At 40.6% G+C, this 20,797-nt stretch overlaps 1 protein-coding gene across 2 annotated transcripts; it reads right to left on the bottom strand.

The window, feature by feature from the left end:
- Window positions 1–1,991: 1,991 nt before the first annotated feature.
- On the bottom strand, window positions 1,992–17,828 carry TMEM170B (transmembrane protein 170B). 2 transcript variants are annotated; one of them, XM_026047032.1, is made up of 3 exons: window positions 17,725–17,828; window positions 9,941–10,111; window positions 1,992–5,508 (listed from the first exon to the last, which is right to left on the bottom strand). In XM_026047032.1, the coding sequence occupies exons 1-3, from the start codon at window positions 17,819–17,821 to the stop codon at window positions 5,378–5,380; spliced, it is 399 nt and encodes a 132-aa protein (XP_025902817.1). In that variant the 5' UTR covers window positions 17,822–17,828; the 3' UTR covers window positions 1,992–5,377. The 2 variants fall into 2 exon arrangements, with proteins under 2 accessions (XP_025902817.1, XP_025902818.1); XM_026047033.1 differs by lacking the exon at window positions 1,992–5,508 and adding an exon at window positions 7,338–7,481 and having other exon boundaries at window positions 17,725–17,819.
- Window positions 17,829–20,797: the final 2,969 nt, after the last annotated feature.

The following is a 20,797-nucleotide window of genomic DNA, read 5'->3' as shown; positions in this document are numbered from 1 at the left end:
CCAAATACAGGTGACAAAAGCAGGAATAATTAACATAATTAACATCCATCTCCATTATAACTTTTAGCAAGTCACTTTAACAAAACAAAAAAAAGTCAACAGAAGTCAATCTGGTTTTAGAAAATGAAGTTGCAGCAGAAATTAAGCTATAGATATGTAGCTGTATAAACAAAAATGCTTGTGCTATAACCACAGAAACAAGCACTTTCACTGCTGTTGCAACTAGCCACTTAGGTCAGTTTGCTCAAGGCTCCTTCACCAGCTTCCCACAAAGGAAACCAGCAGAAAGACCATCCAGAGAGGTTAAGATCATACATGGAAAAAATGGAGAAGCAAAAGGCATCCTAAGAAAACCTACTGCCAAAGTAGGACCCCTTGAGGGTTTTTTTTTCCCTTTCCTTTTTTTTTTTTTTTTTTTTCTTCTTCTCCTTTTTAATTATACTGCAGAAGAGAGATACCTGCAGGAACATCACATTATAGTCTAGAAGAATGGACATCACAAGTGAAGTATTCATTTGAGCTTTATTTTGTGTACATTTGCTTATTTAAACCAGGTTCACAGAGTGTAAAACTTGCTTTTAGAATATTCTGTACAGAGATCAATGCATAGGTTTATGACAATTTATTTATAAGTGCATGCCAACTACAGAAAAAAATCTGTATTAAGAAATTTTTAACAGAAAATTCAAATAGGTGAGCATGAGAAACTGTGTTTCATTTGTAAATTTTGTACATAGGCCATTACAAATATTTCCTGCTACCAGAAAAAGGATAAAAACTATTTAAATGCTCTAGAAGTCCTATAATTGCACAAAGGTTCCACTGTGCATCCACGCTCAAGGACTGGAATGGAAACTGGAGAAGTGTTTAGGTAACTGTCCAACTGTTATTGCTGCCTTTTGAAGAATTGGAACGCAATCGATGAAAACATAGAATGGGAACAGCCGAACAGTACAGAAGTACATACTTAGATCTTTACTCCCATTAAAATGCCAAAGTTAACTACAAAATCTTGTCAAATCTTACATACATAGTAGTACACACACAGGGAAATAAAAAAGTTGCATAAAATTAAAAACTCATAGTAGTATACAATATATACAGAACACAGCTGACGTGCCACCCACTCGAACACTGCTGCCTGAACATGAGGGCACCCACGGCTCCAAACAAATCCCTTCTTCACCGGGTGCACCACAGCCCTACCCCAAACGTGAGGCAGCTGGACGTACGTTACTCCTCCCCACCACTGCTCCTGCTAACGTGGCGCTCCCCAGCGAGGCCTAGGTCTGATCCTCAGCTTGTGCAACTGCGTCAAGGCCAAAGATGATCACTTCTTTGTAAAATCCCCTGTAAATTTGCAGAATGTGGTCTATCCATACATCAGCATCCATACATCGTCATCTTTATGGAAAGAGATGCCAAATGAAAAGCAGTGTGTTGGGGGGTTGTTCTATACTACTGCTTCACTGTCTCTGTGAAAGTTGAATAAATTCTGTGTAACAACAATTTCAAAGAAAAAAACGCAGTAAATTAAAACAAGCTTTTAGATTAGCTTAGATAAATAAGCTTAAAAATAAGCTTTTAGATTAAGTATACCAGTGAAAACAGCTTAAATAGTGGCAATTATTAAAAAAACTCAAACCAAAAGGGATGACACCTAAATCAGTTAATTATCATTTATTGCTTTTACTGAAAATAGTTTCTCTATTCTGCTTTAGGGCTTCTTCAAGCCACAGCAGAAGTACAAAGGCTTGCTATGCATTTCCTTTAACCACTGACAAAGCACCTCAAAATCCATGCAGGAGCTTTTTAGAGCATTCAATAACTGCAAGGTAAACAATCAGAAGTGGAAGAAAACATTCACACAAAACACAATTCAAATAGATATAAAATAAATATCAGTGTGCAATGCAAAGGTAAGAACACTATTTCCTTTAGAGATATAAAAACACAGTGCACATCAAAAATAGAAAGCTCCATTACACACACAAAAATCACAACTATCTTCTTTGGTCCACATTGAATGTTTAAAACTGGTTAAATTACTGGTTTCTTTAAGAAACTGCAAAGACCAAACCACAAATTACATCCTTCACCATGGAACTGGGATTAATTCTGCAACTGTGGAATTACTCACGAGACAACAAATAGTTGGGGAGAGGGTCCGTACTCAGTAGGGCTGCAACTTTGTTCTACAGTATATTCTGTATTCTCTGCTCCACCAAAGACTGGGTTGATGGCTGTTGGTAAGTCGTGGTGATTTGTTCTCTGTGCTATTGAAAGTTAATTCTGAGCAATGTGGGATGTGCTGAGCAATACAATGCAGAAGGAGGCTATTTAAGACAGCTCTAGAAGAGCCCGCTTGGGTATCTGCACTGCACAGTGTTGTCCACAGTGCTGTTCTGCTACTGCCAGTCATAAAGATGCCATTTTTAAAGCCTACTAAGGAGAAAAAGGGCTTTTTAAGTAATTTCATTTTTCTTGGGCAACTTATCTGAAGTGACAGTATCTAGTAGGTCTAGAATACACCTCCCAAACATCACCTACACACCAGCTTAAACAAAAGGGCACCCAGAGCTATACACATGCACTCCACTGACTACATACAGCACCTTATGTCTAACAAAGCTGTTGGTGAGGGTGTGGAATGACAATTCAACGGTTCAAGGACATAAGGCCACTTATTTGCATCTCCCCTCTTTACTTGAGCTATGCCATGAGTTAATGTCATTATCATGGAATATTCTGCAGACAGACTATTCATCCTCATGCATCTCTCAGTAAACATTTAGAAACAGTATTCCATCCAAAAATGTAACATACTCTGTTAAGCCCCTTATACGCTGTATTATCTGCCTTATCACTGTTGCTGAGCAATAATACCATATAAAGCAGAGACATCTAAGCACCCAACACAATGTTTCAAAAGTGATTACAATGATCTATGCCGTAGAAATTATTAGAAGAAAATTTAACAACTGCCAAGACATCCTCCTTGTCAAAGGGGGTAAGTTACAATGGTAAATGTTTCATTGGCACTGCAATTAAAATAAAGAATGTAGTTCATCAGTGCAGTTCTGTCATATAAATTTTGTAAGATAGCAATAGTTCATTACAGAGTTATTATTTCAGTGAAGGATAGCAAGCTGTTGAACAGTGGTGACATAACATCATCCAGTGAGTTTGGAAGCTGGGAAGAAGTTTAAGTGTGAGGTGAAGACAGGAAAATCTAAATTACTGCATACATGCTTCAGGAAAAGTCATTTATTTATTTAGACAGCATTTCCAAGCTGGAAACAGAAATGCTTTACTGTCTGTTGAGTAACACATTATACCAGGTAACCAAATTCATCAGTAGTAGCAAAAACAAAACAATGACTTAGAGGCAGTATTTTAAGTTCTCTCCTCTAAACATATAATTTAACAAGGCACATTAGGAGAATTGTCTTCAATTATTTTATTATTGACATTTGACTTAATTTGCGAAAAAATGGTTTCAGATATTTAAGGTCATGGGAGAAATTTACGTTGCCATTTACAGATGCAATAATGTCATTGTCTGAAGTGCAACAACTGCTATGCCAAAATGTTGCAGCAGAAAGGAAAAGCGAACTTTAAAACAAATTTTTGAAGACATTCAATAGAACAGAATATATATTATATGTATTTAGCCACATTCTAAAAGTAAATCAAAGACAAAAACACTTAGCACTGAAAAGGTTTATAAATTTACTTATACCTTGTTCTGCAAAGCCTACAACTCCGTATATTTACCAAACAAATGCCTTAAATACTTTAAAAGAACAAAATTAATATTAGCAGCCTTAGCTCTTATGAAGGTTTATATGGAGGAAAATAAAGGCAGACAGATTAATTCATTATAATACTCTGAAGCACTCAACAATATGGTTGGACTATTAGCTGCATTTTAACCGTATCTGTTTAGCTGTGCAGCTGACACCACTGACTTCAGCAGTTCCGAACATCTTTTTGTCATTATTTCAGCAACACTACTGCATTATTTACTCTTCCTGACTGCATATTATAGCCTGCTGCTGCATTCGGTCTCCTCATTCCTCACACAGAACTTTGTGCCCTTTTAAATTCTGCATTTCATAAATTAGAGTTTAAAAAATTCTGTTCACTGCAAAACATTTCACATTTAAGACATGTCACATGCACAACACTACTGCTCCTTTTAACTGGGAAAAAACCACACACACACACTCTACTGAAAGCTAAGTGTTGGAAAATTCCACATATATAACCATTCCACGGATATAAAGTGTTAAGAAACAAGGAAGTAAATACAGTACAGTGTCCCACTTCCAAACTTTTGAACTAACATAAGTGTATTTTATTAAACAATCTTACCAATTCTATTCAATAGAATTCAGGTGTATCAAATATTCACCCTTTCCCATTCTCCTTAAGACTATGTTACACTTATTTGTTTTACAAATATGCTTTAAAGCATGTACATATATGTATATATAGGGATAAAGAAGTCTTATCAGTACTTAAATAAATATAGGAAACTTATTTGCAACAAATAGGCCTTCGGAAGGCTGGTGACCACCTGTGTTTAAGACACTATTTACAAGTAAAGTATCAATTTAAGATTTGTTTGTGCATGTACAACAGATTGTACTTAGTATCCCTTACATCCCTATCCCAAACTAGTGGTGTTTGAGCATCTCAGGTTTAATATGCAGACATAAAAACCAAGACAAAATGCTGTGCTGTGAGTTGACTGTCACAAGTCAAACCTTCTACAGATGACACTCATTAGTGTTGCTAAAGCTGTAGTTCTCCCACCCCACCAATATTCATCTGCCTTTCAGAACAGAACAAGTAGTTGTTTCTAATGCTCAGTGAGAATTGAGCACTCAAGGAGATTCTGCTAATAAACCATGACCGGCAGGCTGGTCTACCTGAACTCAGGCTGAGTTTACGCTCACAGCATTCATGTAACACCACACCTGTGAGCAGAAGCTCACCCCACCAACAGTTACCTCTTCACTTCCACATTTGGCAACTTCATCAAGACTTTGTTCTGTGACAGCTCTGCTAACACGACACCGCGCTCCCCGAGCGCCAGCGCGGCCGGCAGCTACTCGAGGTGCCCTCTCGGCTTCACATCCATGACACCTGCCCGCGGCCGAGGCACATGAGGCGCAGCGCAGAAGTACAGCAGTCCAGGCACTAGAGGACAGCCTGCTCACTTGACTGAACCTCTACATGTGCAGGACACGCTCCACATCCTTCCTTCCTTGTGCACTAATCAAGTCCACAAGTTGAGGAATCCACTTACAGGAAGCTTCTCTTCAGAATAAAGATTTCTTTAAAGCCGGTGAAAATTTTCACAGGAGTCTCAAAGTGTTGCAAGAATTCTCGAAAATGAGATAATTAATGTCAGTACTGTCTGTCCAACACCAAAGACAAGAGCTTCCAAGGGAGCCATATTCTTCCCTGCTACTCTGTAAATTCCAGCTACTGCAGCACCTAGAAGTCACAGGAGGCAGAGGGAGGGGGATCAAATCATTATCAAAAGCAAAGCTGAAGTAAATGACAAACTCTTTACATAGTCTAGACATTTATTAGACTATTGCAAAACATTGTATTACCTCACAGCATTATGGAATTTAGCCTTGCTTGTCTTTATTTTTCTAATGGTCATGAAAGGCCTTTGAGGTTGATTATCCCAACTGAATCATATTAATTTCAAGCAAGAGACAATTTTACTTTTAAAACACCAATTTAGTTTTAAAAAAAATCAGTTTCCTTGCAGAGTTTTTTTCTGTCTTCTGCTAGCTTGAAAAGATAGCAAAAAGAAAACCCACAAGAAATTTTCCAAACCTTTTTACTATCCACAAGGGTGTACGAGAGACAATATCTAATCAATACGATAAAATACCAAGTTGTAGCATATTAAAGAAATGAGACCAAGCTTTTTGTACACCTCTGAGTGGGTACGCCTTTAACCTCAAAAAGCTAAGATTAGCCAGAAACAAAAATTGGACCGTAAGCAGAGGCAGTTGCCACCAACTCCCTCCTATTGCCTCTCACAGCCTGCATTCACCATGTGTGCTTGCAGAACAGAAGTCACACAGCAAATGGAGAGCTGCGAAGTCTCTCAGCAGAAGATTGTTGTTTCACATCAAATCAGGACAAAAAAAAAAAAATAAAGAAAGAAAAAAAGACATGCTAATGATGAGCAACATTTTTCATTTAAATAACTTCTGAGCCTTTTAAAAGATATTGGACAGTTGCTTGGAGAAAGAAATGCAGTCTTGTTCACTATAGCTCTGTTTCTGTGAGCAAAAATCTTGCTCGAGTGACCTCTGCAAAAACTCCCTTAAAGTTAAGCTTTTTCCCCCCCACTTTATAACATAAAAAAAATATATTATTATATAAAAATATTCTTTTTGTGGACAGTGCTTACTTTTCTCGTCTAAAGAAAACACTGTACTCTATGTCCACTATTCCAAAATTAAGGATTTTTTTCCTAAAAATCAAAACCCAAGAAAAAAAACTATAGACTTTCAGCATGCAACATCTCAGATGCCTTTTTACTGCAATTAAACATTTTCAAAGATCACAGTGGCTTTTTCAGGCTCAAAATAAAACTGAAAACCAAATAGTTAAAAATAAAAAAAAAAAAAAGGAAAAAGTCAGTGGCAAGAAATTTCCAATATTTTAACTCCTGTTTTTCCACAATCTCTAATGGGGCTACTCTGTTAAAGTGACCATAAAGAAGAAACACATTAAGTCACAATAAACTTCCTGTAAATACAATCCATATCTAAATATCATCAGACACATTAAAAACACATTCATTTTTACAAATACTTTTTGGAAACAATGAACTCAGTTATTATTGTGCCCAATACAGTATCCACTTAAGTATTAATAAGCTGATGAGTTTTTTTTTTAAGCCATGTAAAGTATATTTTGTCAGAAATGTCCATCAGACGGTTGACTTGGTATCATTTCAGCTAGCTACTCTGCATAAGTTTTTTCATTTGTTACCTGGCAATCTTCTGTCAAAAACAGATGGCCCAGTACTGGCCTTAAATTTACTTTGTTAAGGACAAATGGTCCAGATTTAATAAATATTGGGAGACCAGAATTTGACATTAACTAATAGATGCCTTTGATTTCTTAGGAAAATATTCTGGAAAATATTGGTAATAAAAACAATAAAAACATCAAAATTTGGCAGTTTGATAATCATTTTTGTTTATATTTGTAAAATAACAGTTCACAATACATCCTGTAATACAAATAGTCTGACATTTATCTATTCTTGTTCATTTCTTAACAAAAGGTACTGCTATTTAGCTAGTATTCTACAGCTTCTTCTACAGCCAGTAAGCTCCATGGTTTCTCAATGTCCAGGAACAAAGGATTCTCTTGATTTTCCACATGCTGGTAAAAAGATCCCAGTAGTCCAGAAAGTTTGAAAGATCTATCATCTGTAAAATTAAACCTGCATTATTTAATAAGCTATATTGCATTCACTCAGCTGCACATAAATGATGCAGAGGATTGGAAATACAAATGGAAAATGAAGCCAGTTTGCTATTTCAATTTGTTAAGCATTGGACTGGGCACATTGAAAAGATTAAATACTTCGACTTGCATCACAATAGCTATTAAAAAATCTCTTCTTCAATATTTCATCACTGTAATTTGTCTTCAAAAGCTCCTCATGGAATTTCTTTCTGTTTGAAACAACCCAGTGGTGAACAGAGCGGGGGGGAAAAAAAAAAGTGGAAGTAGAAAATAATCAGCTACCCAAGTTGTGATGCTCTGTGAACAGGTCTGTGGTCTAATCCTCAAGAGATTCTCACATCAAGTGCATTATTTAAACAGGAACTGCACTGCTTATCTGTTAAATGTTTTAACCTGCAAAATTGGGTACCAAAAAGCACAACTGTGTTGCTCCTTTTTATGCATAGATAGAAGAAAAAGTCCTTTCATTTGGCAAGTGGTGAATCTTCTACTTAGATGAAAAATATTCAGAAATAGTCATGTCTAACAGAGCCACTTGCTCACTAATCACAAGGCAATCCAGTACCACTGCAATGTGAAATGCAAAGCACTTGACCCATACACGACATGTGCTGGCAAGAGGAGTAGATTTTTATGGAACTATACAGTAGTAAAATGATGGAAATAAAGTCTAATGAAAATATCCTTTTCAGGAAAACCTTAAGTTAGCATTTACTCTGCTTACTACAAGGGTGCATTTTATAAAATTTTCCCCTTTACCTTGAAAACTAATTGACTGAAAGCCTTTCAGCAGCAACAAGAAGTAATTTGTCCTCTCTACATGGGCCTGAAGACAATAGCACACTATTCCCACCTTCCAGGCAGTTCAAAAAGATGGGAATGAAAGGCAGTACGACTTGCCTAGAGTTAAAGTCTTTCTCGTAGTCTCTAGCTCTGCAGTTCCTTTTTCTCAACAAAAGATGTACTGTATGTTAAGGTGGGCTATTATGTTAACAGCATCAAAAAACAATGGGTGGAGACCATCATTTAATTCTTATAGGCCCTATTCAATCCATTCATTTTAACACTGAGCAGTCCTTAACAGCATTATTTTGGGCAATAAAGTGAAATCAATATTCACTATTTATTGCTTTATATATATATATATTAATATATTAATATATTAATATATTAATATTTATGTATTTATTGCTTTCCAGCAGAAAGCTTGCAGTGCTCCTGCCTACTGGGAAACACTACTATAGTCCATTTATAAGTTAGGTTAAAGCAACTATGACTAACGGGATAAAGCCAAAGTCTGAATAAAGTTACTTACTGATCTTAAACCGACATATATTCTAGCATAAACACAAGCAACAATTTATTTGGAAATGTGCAAAGCAGCATCGATAACACATTTGTAGGTGGAAACAACTGAGCAGCATTTCCTTCAAAATGTGCATGGCAGTATCACTTGCAGACTACATTAGCTTAGTGTTTCTGCATTTAATTTACTGCTATCAAAATATTTCATTCTTCCGTGTGGTTTTAACGGTGATTATAAATTTGGCTAGAGCACTATGGACCTCATATTAGCTCATCTTTCAGCATGCTGCTTTAACAGAAGAATGCATTAGCATCCCATCTGTGGATATAATGTCAAGAAAAAAAAACAACCAACCAATAAAAACAAACAAACAAACAAAACTGTCTTAAGTGATAATGCAATGGACTAGCACCATAAGAAACTTTAACACTAAATTACCATGGAACATTGTGGCTAAGACAACAGCACAGCCTAAATGCACTAGCCTAAGTCTGATGGCTTTCCTTGCTTTTGCCCCTATCCCAAATAAACTAGATGGTGCTGTTATGATCACACAAGACAGATACGTTCCTTCAAACCCATGAACTAAGCATAACTATTTGGTCTGCTTTCTTGCTGACTGGCATGTGTAGTAGTCTTTTTTTTTTTTTTTTTAAGAATAATTAGAAGTCGTCATATTTCTCTGCTGGAAAGCACCATTTAGTTTGCATCTTCACTCCTTTTAAGAGAGTAACAACCTATCCAGATGTAGTTGAATGGCACTGGAGAGAGGTTTTGATCAAAAAACCTGTAGCAAAATATCTGTAGCAAGTACAGTAGCGCAGCATTGCTCCAACAGACCCCCCCACAAGCTATTAATTATTGACCATACATCCTAGGAATTGCTGCAGGTTACCAAACTGACAGAACAGCAGAATGTCTCTGCTCCTCTGACAGTTCTCTGATAGCTTTCTCTTTACACATTTGGAAGAGCAACTCAGCTGGCATTTTCAGAAGGACTGCTACGGACTAAGGCATATTTTTTTCAAATATAAACAAGCACTAAATGACCAGAAAACTTATTTGATAGTTAAATCATTTATTTTACATCTATTAAAAGAATAAAAGACTTACTGGTTATCATTGCTCCAGTTACAGAACCCAGAAATCCGATGCTGACCATTATGACAGAGATCAGCCTCCCCTGCCTATGCCTCTGCAGCATCACAAACATTAACACTCCCACAGCACCATGGACAAAGAGAGAGGAGAAGAGAGCCCACAGGAAAACCCAGTACCACATCTCTGAAAGAAAGCAGTCAAATAAAAGGTTAGTATTTCTGAAGAAATAATCATAAAAAAAAATTCCAAAATATTGCATACAACTAACAAAAGTCAACGCAACTTTTTTTAGTCTTAAAAGTAACATGCTCAAGATATCTTAATGGAGAAAGTATCTATGACAAAAACAATAAATTCAGTTATATTAAAAATGTCTCTTGCTCAGTTTTTGTAACAACACACCTGAACTAAGTCAAAGAACAGTTTCTTTATACAATGACATAGTTCTCAAAGTACAATAACAAACTGCTGCACAATAAAATATGTAAAAAAAACCATGGAGTACAAATTTGTGTTTCTCTGACACAATCATTACTGTGAAAGCAAAAAGAGTGACTGGATTTAATCAACTACAGAGATGGTTGTTAAGTATTATCATAGGATTCAGGAAATTAGGCTGCATTTTCCCTATTCACACAATCCATGAAGCTCTCATTTTCAGAACCTCTGCAGCAGTTGCTTCCCTCCTTCCCACCCCACAAAGAAGCTCAAAGTATCCTGCTGTATGATTTTTTTTTAATCAGGTGATTTTGTATTATTATAGCTTAACAGGTAGCAGTCATTTGAGTAGAAATATGACCAAATTAGTAACAATAACAGTTATACACAGCAGATCAATCAAAATTATGCGAGAAGATGCTAAGAAAGAAAGAATTTCAGTCCTTGGATCATATGCTTCACTCAAACATTCATGATATGTATATTCACAGAATAAAAATAAAAAAAAAATGTTTAAGCTTTTGATTTAGCAGCACTTTAAGAGTAGACTTATCCTTCCCACTTCACAGAGGCATAAAAAGGCAAATTGTATCATAGGATTTACGATTTCCTCTAAATACCAAAACAACAACAATAAAAATTCCCTGAGGAAAGAGGGAAGAAAGGCAGGTGGTGAATATTCACACAACATAAGACTAACTTCTCTTTGAGCGTGTAGGTATATGGACATGTATATTGAAGGTGGCTCCATCTCTCCCCCTTGGCCCCAAATTGGACTTCGAAAGCCTAGGGACTGCAGAACTACTCTGCCAGATGCCTGATCACTCTTAGAAGCTACTGCAATAGCAAGAAGAGTACCAAGCACTCACTCCACATAAAACACAACCTTTCTCACACGAAACCTTCCTACAGAAATGCTGGCTGTTCATCTTGCCTACCACCTTTAGGGACAGTTGCAGAGGGGAATCACTCCTGCAGCCTCCTAACAGTTACTCTACAGACTGCGCAGTCCGCAACAGACTGAACAAGTTCCAAAGTCTCAACTGCTTTGGCCACACTCATGGTGAGAATCATCATGAGGACTGTACTCCACATCACCATGTAGATTACATGGAAAAACAAAAATCAGAGAAATACAACCTAACATAAAAACCAAGTATGCATCTCACAGGTACCCGTCTTCTATTCACTCTGCATGAACTTACACATCCAAGCTTGTCAAACAGAAGTAGCTGAAAAGCTTTTCCCTATAAAGTTACTTGGGAAAATGAGGGGCAGAGAGTTGAGGAGGACCCTATTGTTTACCCTCCCCTACTTACATACACATGAAAGATTTTGATCTGCTACAACAAGAACTAGTTTTCAGAAGCAATGAAAGATTAAAAAAAAAAAAAAAAAAGCATTTTATTCTATGGTCTCCCTCATGGCAAAAATATTCTTTAATTTCCTAAGGAATGCTTATTGGGCTTTCCTCTTTTGAATGGTTAGAAATTCAAAAGAAAGAAATAGGCTGTGAAAGAAGATTCAGTCAAGATGATGAGATGTTCACCAAGTAATATTACTTAGCATTTCATACTCAGGTATGAGAGTCTTGCTTTTTAATATTTAGGCCGTTGAATACAGCAGTTTTACAAAAAAGTGCACTGTGGAAACCACAATTAATAGCTTAACTCTGTGCATACAGGCTTTAAAGATGCAGCTGCACAGCACTTCAAATTACAGTGCGATTTCGAATGACAAATTTAGAAAATAACATCACATAGGATTTATACTTTGATGCAAAATAGAAAAAAAAATCACAATACTCAACAAATATGCTGAAGTCTCAAAAGCTTGACATGACAATAGCTTTTTAAAAACTGATGTTACAGAGATGGGAAATTCAATCATACACAGGTTTCTAACCATTGCATTAAAACATATCTTTCTACTTGGAGTTTGGCTTTTTCTATTGAGGGCCTAGAACAATAAAAAACAGCAGCATGCTTTCCATAAAACTTAAACAATGCTACAAAACAGTGTGATGATCCTAAATCACAAGTCTTCCATCATAGTCATCTTTGTCATATCAATGTAGCTGTTAATCAAAACAACAGCTCTGTAATTCATAGAATCATAAGAACTATTTATTAGTATTTTCTACTCTTTCAGCTACAGACTATATATTTAGCAAGAGACCACATATTTACCAGCAATTCATTTTGATTCAAAAATTTTCTTCAGTTTTTTTTTAGATATCATCCACTTTGTTAAAACACTGCCTTATTCCAAGGTGCTAAAACAGGACAAAAAAATCTCTCTCTAGCTTCTTCCATTCCCTCTTTTACTTTCCTCACCCTCTTTCATTTATCCCTTTTTCATGCTTGGTAATTCCACACACTCACTTATTTTTCTCTGCTCATAAGTAAGCCCAGTGCTGAACACGACTGAATAAACAGGCAGTCCGGATAGAGAGGGCAAGAGGTGCAGACACCCCTTTACACAACCTGCAAGGGGCTTCCAGCTCCCCAAGCCTAGGGGGCAACTTGGCCATTTTCACCCCGGCAGATTCAGAGCGGAGAAACTGAGGTGTGAGCATTTCTGAGGGAAAGATTATCAAGTTCTATAAAATCCAGCGTGATCCAATTCCACAAGTATGGAGATGGCCTGAAGAAAAAGTGTGCTGTGGTAATACTGAAGCAAAGCACACACTGCGGGTAATTCTCAGAGATGCCAACAGAGAATAGAGCAGCAGAACATGGACTTTAGGTCAGCAAGGGTCAAGGCTTCCTTATCCAAATATATATATATTTTTTTAATATCTATAATCTTAAAGAAGTGAGATTATGAACTTAGGTATAAACTTAGCTACATGACTATCACTGATACCTCAGATAAACAGCATTCTGTCAAAATAACTCGGTGTTTATGTAGCTACACTAATCATCTTGCTTTTCTGCTGCTATGAGCTGCACATGAGAAATATTTTGCTGGTACAATAATATTGATTTAGCTATACTTGGATAAGAGTTCCAAATACAAACTTAGTCTCAGTTTATTTGGTCAGTTCTTTTCAGAGCTACTCTAAAGAAACAGGGATAAAATAAACAAAATTTTAAGGAAACTTCCTGCCTCTGTTTTACCCTTTAAAAGTTATCAAAGTTTATTGTAACATATTCAAATTACTTTAAGTAGACAAAACGCAACACATTCATGCCAGATGTCAGCACTTTTCAAAGGAATGCTAGGAACCAGAAAAGGTTCAGGTACTTATTAGCCTACAAGGACAGTGGCACACAATCTATTGCACAGAAGCCACAGCTGTTCTAATAAGGATAACCAAGACCTATTTTTAAGTCTGTTTAAATCCTTATCCCTTAAGTACAATTTTAAATTTCATCTTCAATTTATGCTCCTTTTCACCTGCTTTACTTGGCAGAGATTGTACTTCTAGAATAGTTGCTTATCTCAAAACATTCTGTGATTTTGCAATTCATGCTTTATCTTCCCAGATTTGGAGAACTTTGTTAATTTAATTATTTAAACATATCATACAGCTCTGGAGGCATACACAACCTCAATGTTCAAGTTCAGATTTTTTTTTTTTTTTCTCCTTTTAATGCATAATTCTTTCAGGATGCTAAAATTCAGAGTAACATTCATTCATATCACTCAATTTTCAACTTGAACCTTTAACAATTTAAAATTGTACTACATTAACAGTTTTATCTCAGGGAAATAAACACAGAGTCAATACAATAACTGTGTAAGTATTAATATTTACAACAGTTACAAATACGTACACAAATATCTGAGCACGCTGTCCTACTGCCACTCAGTTACAGTAGCAATGCAGTACTTGCCTAGCCCTTCACTTGCAACATTATTTTCTTTCCCTGGCTCTCAGGAAGCTTCCATAATCCAAAACTGAACGTTTGGGAGGTTACTCACAAACCAAGTATGATCTCTCTTGAGATTCCAGTCTACGTAGCTAGTCTGCCACTATTAGCTATAGACAGCAGAGATCGTTTTACTTCTATCTAAAGATATACATAACAGTCAACATAGCAACATGATTTGAAATGCAAGAAATTATATAATGCTACTTCGGTAGATTTGTGAACTTGAGTTCCTACATGCAGATAAAGAAATGCCTGCAAGCTTGGCTTTACACACTGGTTGGCTTACACATTATGGTATTTTTATCATCACTGGATTCTTTTCTTAATTATTGCATTAGCCAGTGCTTTGGAAGTTGTCAGGATTATACAGTCTGTTGTCCGGAGATGCTGACATTTCTGCTGCGTTAACTAGAAAAGAAGCACTTAATGGAGGGCATTTGAATCAGATTACAAACTAGTCCCCTTAAATTGCATGGCAGGGGACAAGGGCACAGCCTAGACAACTGGAGGATCAAATTGTTGCCTGGTGGAGCTCAGGAAAAAAATAAAACAAACACGGAGCATCTTCTATGTGATTCCCATAATCTCATATTGATTCTCCCTCATCAAATTCAGAGGCTCACTTTTAAAATCAGAGATATTATTTTTTAAGTGTACATAAACAGTTATGGAGTCTTGTGTTCATCACCTTAGGACATTAGGGGGCGAAAGGACAGCTAGCCTCATAACTCATGCTGCACTACACAAGTTCTTGTTTGTTTTTTCCCCCTCCTTCTAAAGACTGCAGTGTGTCTTAAGGACACTGCAGATGACAGCCCTCAACCTCCTCCCTCTACCCACTACCAAGTGATTAATGCAAATACATTCAGATGAAAAATTCAAATTTTCTCAACATGCAATAACTGGATATACACAAAGAGCTAGAGCAGTTATGTGAAGAGCAGAAATACTAAGAACTTCTCTAATATGGATCTAACCTCTAAATATTTTTTGATTACATGCTCAAATTGAGATGTATTTTTGGTTCAGATTTGGCCATTATCAGACTTGCTCCCCTAAACCTTCGCTTATTAACACACAAGTAGTCTATAGTGAAAGGGCTATGGTAGAGATTTGCTGGAAGAGATAAAAAGGGGTGACATAAGACCCTCCTCTCCCTGTTCACTTGATCCCCACCTCCATCTTCTCCAGTAATGCTCCTCTCCCTCCTAGTTGCGCCCTAGGTTCGGCTAGAAAGAACAGTGCTGGAAGTCTTAGCTGTCATGGGGTAGAACACACATGCGGCAAGAATCAAGTTTCCTGAAATGCTATGTGATAGTAGTAATAAAAATGATTATTATTATTATTGAGGTGGGTACATGGAACCCAAATCAGGTTTATGGCATAAAATAATGGTTTGGTTTTTCATTAAGATAAGAAATTAAACTATTAACACTCAAAACAATTTCTTGTTTCACCTGGAGCTCTGACCACCTCCCCGTTGAAAACTTTGAAACTTTGGCGGGGGGGGAAGTATTTTTAAGAAAGATACGAGTTTGTTGACAAAATGGTACCGTTTTACAAAAAAAACATGATCTACATTGTTTATCTAAAGATTTTTTTTTTTTTACTTGGCAAGTTTAAGTCCAAAGCATAATTAAATCCACAAATAACACAAAATGGTCTCAAAAGACATTCACAGAATATTTTAATTTTAGGAATGTCTTTAACCAATACTGTGAAATAGTTTCTTGTATTTTATACATATTACTTAATTTGTTTTCTTTTGCATTCAAGAAGATGATTAACTCGCATCTTTTCTCTGATGAAGAACCTAAATTTTCAGTCTTTGAGCAGAAATTTACTTCTACACTCGGTAAGTACTTTAGGACGGGTTTACATACGTTTCGTAACATCAACATTCATTGATATCAAGCGCTACATTACTGATTATATCTCAGGGCATTTTTCTTTTTAACATCGTATCTTACACAAGAGATTTTTACCCAGTGAAAACTGTTCTTGTGGACTGGCAACAACGAACAAACTATGACTGCACGGACAATCTACATTCCAATACTGACTAGGAAACTATAGGGCCTCTGCAAATGACACTAACCTACTCTCCAGCATTACAGCAGATAATTACTCCTCCTGTTCTTTAAAGTGAAAAAAACCACCACAGCCGCCCCAACACTAAAAACTTTACGCAACTCTTCATTATATTGCAAAACCAGCAGGAAACACACTGTTTTTCTTACTTAATGCTTAGCATTTAACCGCTTAGAAATGCCTATTTTGCATAATGCTCTAAGAAAGAAAAACTTTATGGAGGATGCCTGTCACAAAGAAACGCTAAATCCATTGTTAGTCTTTTCCTTTAGGGGTACATATGCATTTTTACAGAAGCAAACAAGAATAATTATTCAGAAAATGAGCCAGACTAGTGCTCAGGAATTTTAATCAGACATACATGAAAAGTTCACTGATCAATTTAAGAAGTGGACTGTGTACTTTTTTTTAAAGTATGTATTTAAGTGTCTCCTAGAATTTAAGAACAAGAAGTGCTAAAACAAAATGCAACACAACCAGTTTGTATTTGATCTTCAACTTCAGCTCATCTCTTTCCACCCTATTTCTTCCATCTGTGATATAATTGATATTTTAACCTTTCATCATTAATATAGATGGGCAAGTAGACGGCACAGTATTTTTTTCATATGTCTCAAAAACACATATCCTTCTCACTTTTTCTATTAAAATGCCATCACTATCTAGTATACTGCTATGCACAGGGAAAAGAAGTAACACTTCTAGCCAGAAACACCTCCAGTAACGTGGATTCCTTACTAGTCCAGGGCTAGGAACTTGTGATTTTGTGCAAACCTGAGCAGAACAGGCAAACAGGAGACACAACCTGCCCCACACACCCTCTGCAACACTCCCACACTGCTCTGCAGGTCCACACCATCACGAGACATGGCAAATCGGGAAATCCATTCCTGCCAAGGCTCGCCAGAGCTTCCCCTGCTTGGCAGGGAAGGAAGCCCGGGCTCTGCTGTCGCCTTTGCAGCCGGGGTTCGCAGCGCTTCTCCAGCGCAGCTCAGTCCATAGGAATGCCCAACTCTCCAAGCTACGCCCGTTTGCCAGGAAACGCCAGGCACCCTCTTGACTCCCCCAGCGCCGATGCTCTGGCAGCACGCTGAGAACGGCAAGGAAAGCCCCGCTTCCCACACGCGCCTCGTCTCCCCGCTTTCCACGACTTTCGCGTGCCAGGGAACGCATCCCCACGAGGACACTCCCCCCGCGCCCGGCACACTCCAGCCTCCCCTGCGCCCCTACGCGTCCACACGCCCCGCTCACCAACGCCCTCGCGCTCACACCCGGTGCCGCTACCCTCACTGCGCGCGCACCCGCCGAGCCGCGCGCACCCGCCGCCGTTACGCGCGCGGCCGCACACACGCGCAGCCCCCGCGCCCCGAGCCGCCGCCCCGTTACCGGTGAGGTGGCGCAGGACGGTGCCGTGCGCCCACAGGCTCAGCACTTGCTGCACCGACAGGTTGATCATGGAGTTGTCTCCCGTCTCCACCTTCATCTTCGCGGCGGGCGCGGCGGCCTCCGCGGCCCCCCTTCCTCAGCCGGGCAGCGGCGGCGCGCCGAGGACGGCCGGCCCGGCGGCCTCTCGCCGCGGGGCTGCGGGGCGGGCGGGCGGCGCGGAGGAGGAGGGCGGGAAGGCGGCGGCGGCGAAGGGGCCTCGGCGCGGCGGGGGCGACATCGAGGAGCGGGGCAGCAGGCGGCCGGAGGGAGGGAGCCGGACGCCCGGGCCGGCCGCTGGCGCTGCCCCGCGACTCAGGAGCGGGGCAGCGCAGACCCGGGGGCGGGCGCCACGGCCCGCGCGGAGCCCATCGCCGCCGCCGCCGCCGCCACCTCCCGCGGCGCTAACGGCCGCCGGCCCAACGGCCCCAACGGCATCGCCGCGCCGCGCCCCGGCATCACCTGCCGCGCGAGGCACCGGCGGCTGCCCTGCGGCCGGCGTGAGGGGAGGCGGCGCGGGGCCGCGCTGCGCAGGCGCGGAGAGCTGCCCCGGGGAGGGGAGGGCGGCAGCGGCGAGCGCCCCGCGTGGGGAAGGGGCGGGCTCGCGGGAACCGTTAGGGAGCGCGCGAGCCGCGCGCCTCTCTCCCATTGGCCCTCGCCATGGGGACGGGCTCACCCCACGTGCCCGTGGCGCCGCCCCCGCGCCGCCCGCGCCGTTATTGCCGTTATTGCCGTTATTCCCGCTATTCCCGCTGCGGCCGCGCCGCTCGCGTGCGCTGCGCGGCTAAGCGGGACCCTGAGCGCCGTCACCGTTCGAGTCCTGAGGAGCAGAACGCACAAGCGGGGCACAAAACCCGAGAGCACGAGTTCTAGGCTTCCCATGGCTCCCTCCTCGGGGGCTCGGGCTCAGGCTGCCCCGGCTCCGCTCCTCAGCGGTGGGGCTGAGGTGAACGTGGAGGGTTGCTCTAAAACCCTGGCGATGAGTAGTGCGTGGGGCAGAATGGGGCAAATCCCACAAGGAAACTCATAGGGGAGAATCGCGGGAGCCTGCCCCACTCTGGAACCCGCCTTCCCAAATCTTAGTGTGCCTCTTTACACCCAACCCATCCCTTTCCTCCTTACTACATTAACTATATGACCAGTTAAATTAGCAGTACCCATTGCCCAGATGGAGGTTGGGTGGGGGCAGCTGCCGAGTGTGGCGGATGTTTCCTGCACGGCACTAGGATAGTTCCCCAAATACTCCGGGAGAATTTCCAGCCTTCTCCCTCCCTGCTCCCTACTTCCTTCAGGCCCCTCTTGCCCTTCGTCTCCCAAGTGTCGGTTCTGCCACTGCAGAAACTACAGCGAGGGGGGAATTTTGCTTGGGAAGCCTGGAGCTGCCTTGGGTTGAAGCGGCAGCGGTGTGTACAGCAGAGGCGCCGAGCATCCCAAGGCAACGTCCCGGCGATGTCTATGTAGCAGGCACTGCTTGCAATTTCCGTGAATGGTTAGCGAGTCAGGCATTGAAAAACACACAATTGGTGGCTCCCTAGGTGCCTCTGGGTGCAACTGATTTAAGCTTTATCACTGGAAGAGAGAAAGCATCTGGCTGCCAGGCTGGGTGACACTCCCATGATCAATAAGGTTTTTCCTCTTCCTACAGTCCCATTATTGCAGCCACCTACAGTTGAATAATTCAGACAGGGTCGTACAGACAATGGTCTCCTTCATTACACAACAGTGATGTATTCTCAAAGCAGAATTATTCCATACCCCTGTGGGAAAAAAAAAAAAAAAAAAAAAAAAAAGAGAAAAAAAAAGCATAAAAGCATACCATTTATTTTGCAATGGAAAACAAACAATGGGGAGTTTAGAAACTTTTTTTTAACTCTTGCATGGTGAATTTTAAGAAGTTAAAGATTTTTTAGAGCACTTTAAAACAAACCCTAAATCAGACTGCAGACTGTATTGTAGATAAGGATACCTCACGAGATCTGTGACACTAATCAGAAGAACTCTGAAATAAAAAAGAAAGTAACATATTTTGGACATTTTAATTTATAAACACTTGGAATTTACTGTCAATATCAGAAAAACAGCCTAGGAGATGAGAGACATGTATGGAAGTATGCATATATCTCTCTATATGCTGCCTTGCTGGTGCCCAGTGACTTTTCAATCTTCACGCCGATGGTTTTTATCTTCTATTCAAGGAAGGCTGCGTTGGCCGTACTGGCTGTGGATCACTCATGCCCGGAGCTGGCTAAAACACCCTCCGCAAAGCTGTTGTTTTATGACAGAGGTACAAGGAACTCATTCACCTGGAAGGCAACTGAGTGTTGCTGTGAGAAAAACGGCTCTAGCTCCCAGGCCTTCGTAGCATCTGCCCTGCTGGGGCCTGTCCAGACACAGCTCGGACAGGCCTCCCACACAGAGGAAGCAACATCCCTCTGGAGATGCCAGAGCTTCTCCACACAGACGGCAGAGCCCCAGTGCTGTCGAAACTCCTCCAGCGAGGCTGTCACACGTCAGGCGGGCATTCACCTCCAGGCTTATGTCTCCTTATTTCCACGAGTTTGCTTTCCTGCTCTGCACAGGTCCCACCGTGGCTCCACTAACACTCATCCCTCCTTTCTTGCCTGCTTGCTGCTCTGCCACACTTGGTGTAGCAGCTGCTCCTGCCCTAGATCTCCTCAGAGTTTCATAGCCATCTGCTTTCCAGCATGATTTTTGTAAAAACAAGGCGATCTGGATTATGTGAAAGAGCAAAACAAGAACATGATCTCAGTGTTTCATCCGATACTTCCTTAAAGTATTCAAGATGAAACTGGCCTTCTTGTCAGGGCCGGGTGAGGCCTCGCCTGCACAGCTCTGTGCTGCCGCAGCACCCTGCCGGGACGGGGGACGAAGTTTCTTCGGCTCGAGCAGCAGAGCCCCTTTCCCTCCGGCACTGCCAACAGCCCCTTCCCTTCCCTTTTCCCTTCCCTTCCCTTCCCTTCCCTTTTCCCTTCCCTTCCCTTCCCTTTTCCCTTCCCTTCCCTTCCCTTCCCTTTTC

This window comes from Nothoprocta perdicaria, unplaced genomic scaffold (assembly GCF_003342845.1).
Source record: "Nothoprocta perdicaria isolate Ctin4 unplaced genomic scaffold, notPer1 scaffold_47, whole genome shotgun sequence".
NCBI classification, from domain to species: Eukaryota; Metazoa; Chordata; class Aves; order Tinamiformes; family Tinamidae; genus Nothoprocta; species Nothoprocta perdicaria.
Note: the sequence above shows the minus strand (reverse complement) of the source record. Positions and strands in the feature narration are given on the sequence as shown.